Genomic DNA, 5,000 nt, shown 5'->3' on the forward strand with positions numbered 1-5,000 from the left:
CAACTAATTAACACACCCGAAGAGCTAACTATGAAGAGCTAACTATGTCAACTAATCAGATTCACTGCAGGGAAGAGGAGTTTGTTGCTTTCCCTGTGTTTTGGTTTATGGAGATCATTCTGATACTCCCAGGGCCAAAAATACATGGTTTTAGAGTCTTGGAAGTCAGGACTAGTTTTGGAGGCTGGGACATAAAGACTAGTTTTGGAGGCTGGGACATAAAGACTAGTTTTGGAGGCTGGGACATAAAGACTGGTTTTGGAGGCTTGGAAGTCAGGACCAGTTTTGGAGGCTGGGGTATAAAAACTAGTTTGGGAGTCTTGGAAGTTAGGACTAGTTTTGGAGGTTGGGAAGAAAGGTCAGTTTTGAAAGGGAGAGAAGTTGACACTGGTGTTCTAGGCATGGGAAATTGGGGGTAATTTTGGAGGCGGGGAGGTCAGGACTCATTTCCGATACAGGGGGGGGTTCAGGACTGGTTCCGATGCGGGGGGTTTCAGGACTGGTTCCAAAGCGGGGGGGTTTCAGGACTGGTTCTGACGACGGTCCCTCTTCCGTATTGACTGAGTGGGATTGAGTGGGAGGCCCGGCTGATCTCAGAGGCTCGCGGTCACGCCGCCACACGCTGCTTTTCCAGCCGGCTGCGTGGACAGAGAGCTGGTAAAGTGGGTCAGTTCATCTCGGTTGTTATTATTAGTTTTTTTTCTCTCGCTGTGTTTGTAATAATGAATAATGATGCGCTTCACCTGCCCACGCTCCTGGCGCCTGTCTTTCTGTCTTTCTCCCTCTCTCTTTCTCTCTCCCACTCTCCACCCTTTTCTCTTCATTCCTCTTTCTCCCTCTCTGTCAAACTCCTTCTTTCCATCCCTCCCCCCTCTCTCTATCCCCTTTTCTCTTTTATCTCTCCGTATCTTCCTTCCTCTCTCCCTTCCCATCTTTCTCTCCCTCTGTTCTTCCTCTGCCAGCTCATTTGTTTGGCGCCGGTCCCGTCTTCCGCTCTCGCCAACTCTTCCTTGACCATCTCTGTGTTGTGCTGCCATGCTAGCGAGAACAACATGTTTCTGTGGGCTGGAGCTAGCGTAGCAGATAGCACAGTGCAGGCTCCGTGTGTACACTGGCACCCTGGTGCTCAAACACTGCCCACTGAGACTGAGACTTCTTTAAAGGCATTAAAGCTTTATAACCAGCCTCAGAAAGGCATTAAAGCTTTATAACCAGCCTCAGATCATCTGAGTTTGCGCTTTGATTTCCCATCTTCTAATGACTAACCGGGTCAGTCAGAGCCAATCCCCATGTAAAATTGCATTCTTCTTTAAACTCAAAAACGTCACATTTTTTGTCATGTTTGTCATGTTCCTGTGTATCAGTGCAGTACTGTACATTACTGCAGTAACTAAAACACATGCACACACACATTTGTACACACACATGCACACACACACACCAGTATAACTGGTAAAGCCCACAGAGGGTGGATTTAGAAGGGATTTCACTAACATGAGAAGCAGGCATGAGATGGTTCCTCAGATGGCTGTAGACTCACTGAAGGATCTGTCCCAGAACAGAACCTGGGGCCTCATGTCCAAATTTTTCGAACGCACAAAAGCGCTGCGTCCTCCATCTTTCACACTCATCGTTGGATGCATCAAGAGTGAAAGGAGCTTGAGAATGTGTATTCCTCTATGCCAAATTCATGTCTGGTGTTTGCACTTCTAATGGGTTTAGTCAGTTGACGACACTCACAGGCTTTGCGGTGCACTACTAACGTAGCTAGTTTGTTTACGTGTCTGTAGGCCCCCATGTGTGAACTATTAGTCTTCAGAATATACAGTATTGACACATGGGCGTTATTGGAAATAATAACACATCAAGGTGTATGCAGTTAAATAAATGGATACACAAGCATGCACAAATGCTATGCTATACAATACAACGTCTAAGAACAATGGCAGCTTTAGCCTAAATAGAGGATACTGTCAGTGTTGGGGAATAGTAAACTAGTAGTTCAACTTCATCTTGCAGTAGCTTGCTGGTAGTTCAACCACATTCATATTTGTATAGTGATTCAAGTAATTTTTTGTACATTTTTGCCATTTTTATGTAGTTAACTCCTGAAATTACAAACAACTCAGGGCCATAAAAAGATTATTTTTTATTTTTCCCATTTTACTATTGCTTCTCTACAGTAATTGAACCCTGGCCCAGGGCAATGAACTAGTCAGGCAGCCACCACCACACACTTGAACTCTGTGTAGTGCGTGTGCAAAAGGGCAGCCTCCACCACACCCTTGAACTCTGTGTAGTGCGTGTGCAAAAGGGCAGCCTCCACCACACCCTTGAACTCTGTGTAGTGCGTGTGCAAAAGGGCAGCCTCCATCATGGGAAACACCCCTCATCCCAGCCTGAGGAAGAATCACCATGGCCACACCCAGCTCCCCCGAGAAAACCTCCATTTTCACTTGTGAGCTTTGCAAGTCTTCTTGAGAAGAAACACCCCCTCCACTTCACTCTCTTCAGACGTCTTATCTAAGAACACACAGCAATACATTTATTTTGGTTTATGTTTGATCTGTGAACAAGTTTGCAGTAATTTGCAGGCATGTGACTTTTTTCTATCATATTTTGATATAATTTCACATCATATGTACATTGCCAATTTGAGGGCAGTTTGAACTACTTTTTCTAAGTAGCTTTAGTTATCCAAACTAGATTTCTCCCTAGGGTAGCTTTGCTGTAGTTCATCTTCTTCTAGTGTGAAGTGTTTGGTAGCTTGCAGAGATATTCTTTCAAAGCAGCTTCCCCAACTCTGGATCCTGCCAAAAGCAGACTTGCTGTAAAAGGGAACGTGTATTTAGAGACAGCACCGAATTTGTGTGCCATGATGTTGATTTTCTTATCAACCATTACAGATTTCCAAGAGCTTTCCTCTTGGAAGCCTGTGCTGAATTGGGTCTGACTTTAGTGTGCAATGCTGTGAGGAGAAATGCATTTGCCCGTTCTCTTACAAGTGCTTACTGTTATGACCCGGCTCTTGAGCCGCAACATAAATTGGAGACAGACCACAGAGTTGTATGAAAATAAAGTATTTATTTCTATATTACTTAAAGTAGTGGCCAAAATGGTGTCTGTGAAACACCAGCAGCAAACGCATGGTGTTCACCAGCAGCAAACGCATGGTGTTCACCAGCCTCCAAAGCATGGTGGAAATGCGAGCTCCCTCTGAGGGCAAACAGCATGGCACCTCCTCAGGTGTGGACAATCAAGCTTATTACGTCCATTCACCACCCAAAGACTGTTGCACTGCCACTGCAAAGCCAGTAGGGGTGTAGAGGGGCGTAACACTGGGCTTCTTGGCAACAAGGAAGAGGGAACTGGCAGACCGGTAAGGACGGGATCAGCCGTATGTCAGCCAGGTGTATAAAGGTCCGCTATGATGTGGTTGACCAGGGTAACATTAAAGCGCAAGTTAGTGCTCAATTTCTCGTTGATCGGGATGCACAAGGAAAAAAGTGCATGGAATCTTGCGTACCCAGGACTGGTCCAGAATTAGCTGCAGATATCTGACCACCTCACCTGTCCCGCTCACAGGTGATCACAGACCTGGAGGAGCAGCTGACCCACCTGACCCAAGAGAATGCCGAGCTGAACCGGCAGAACTTCTACCTGTCCAAGCAGCTGGACGAGGCTACGGACGAGAGAGAGGAGAGACTGCACCTGAGTCAGGACGTGGATCGCCTCCGTCGCGAGGTGGCCGACCGAGAGATGCACCTCAACAACCAGAAACAGGTAAAACCACACACACACAAGCACACACACACACACACACAGAGGAGAGACTGCAGCTCAGTCAGGAAGTGGATCATCTACGTTGCGAGGTGACCGACCAAGAGTTGCACCGCAACAACCAGAAACAGGTGAAAACACACACACAAACAGACACACACACACGCACAGACAGAGGAGAGACTGCAGCTCAGCCAGGATGTGGGCTGCCTGTGCCAAGAGGTCACTGACTGAGAGGTGCACCTCAACAACCAGAAACAGGTACACACACACACACACACACACACACAAGAACACACACACACACACACACACACACACACACACACACACACACACACACACACACACACACACACACACACACACACACACACACACACACACAGAGACAGGAGAGACACCAGCTCAGTCAGGCCGTGGACCACCTAGAGGTGGCCAACTAAGAGATGCACCTCATAAACCTAACAGCGATACACACACACACACACACACACACACACACACACACACACACGCGCGCGCGGGCAAAAATACTAACCACTCATCATCCGGTAAATCTAAAAATAGAGTGCCGGGAGGCTGCTTAGAGACACCCGTCCCGCTAAACAAACGTCAGTACCGGTGAGGAGAGGTGGGTGTGCTCGTTTAATGTTAAACCTGTGTTGTTCCTGGCAACGCTTAGCTGGGATGTTATCATTACACCTGAGAAACTCAATCGTGAGTCATTACTCGATTACTTCTTAAAGGTCAATGTTTGAGAGGAGGGAACACACACACACCTTATCACACTACAGTCTGGCCACACTAACAGAAGAAAGCTGAGGTTGAAACACACACACACACACACATACTCACAACACACACACACACACACACACACACACACACACACACACAAACACAAACACAAACACACACACACACACACACAGACACACAGACACACACACACACACACACACACACACAGACACACACACACACACACACACACAAACACACAAACACACACAACAGTTTTGAAAACATAAATCAGAGCAGCAGGCCTTAAATCCCACCCATAAGAGAGCTGTGGACTGCTCTATCCTTACTTGGCCAAAGGACAGGAGAGAAGAGGAAAGATTTATTTTGGAGGAGGAGAGAGATGGAGAGAGTAGAAGAGTTAAAGAGATAAAGAGAAACCAAGAAAAGGGAGATTAAGTCAGGGGAGAAAAGAA

The 5,000-nt window shown here is 46.8% G+C and overlaps 1 protein-coding gene across 1 annotated transcript in view; it reads left to right on the plus strand.

The window, feature by feature from the left end:
* LOC105891590 (citron Rho-interacting kinase) overlaps window positions 1-5,000 on the plus strand; it is a 63,385-nt gene that overhangs the window by 34,612 nt on the left and 23,773 nt on the right. Inside the window, exon 16 of the mRNA XM_031570871.2 lies at window positions 3,586-3,783. Within this exon, the coding sequence (XP_031426731.1) occupies window positions 3,586-3,783 (198 nt within the window). The remainder of the gene's footprint in view (window positions 1-3,585; window positions 3,784-5,000) is intronic.

This window comes from Clupea harengus, chromosome 7 (genome assembly GCF_900700415.2).
Source record: "Clupea harengus chromosome 7, Ch_v2.0.2, whole genome shotgun sequence".
NCBI lineage: Eukaryota > Metazoa > Chordata > Actinopteri > Clupeiformes > Clupeidae > Clupea > Clupea harengus.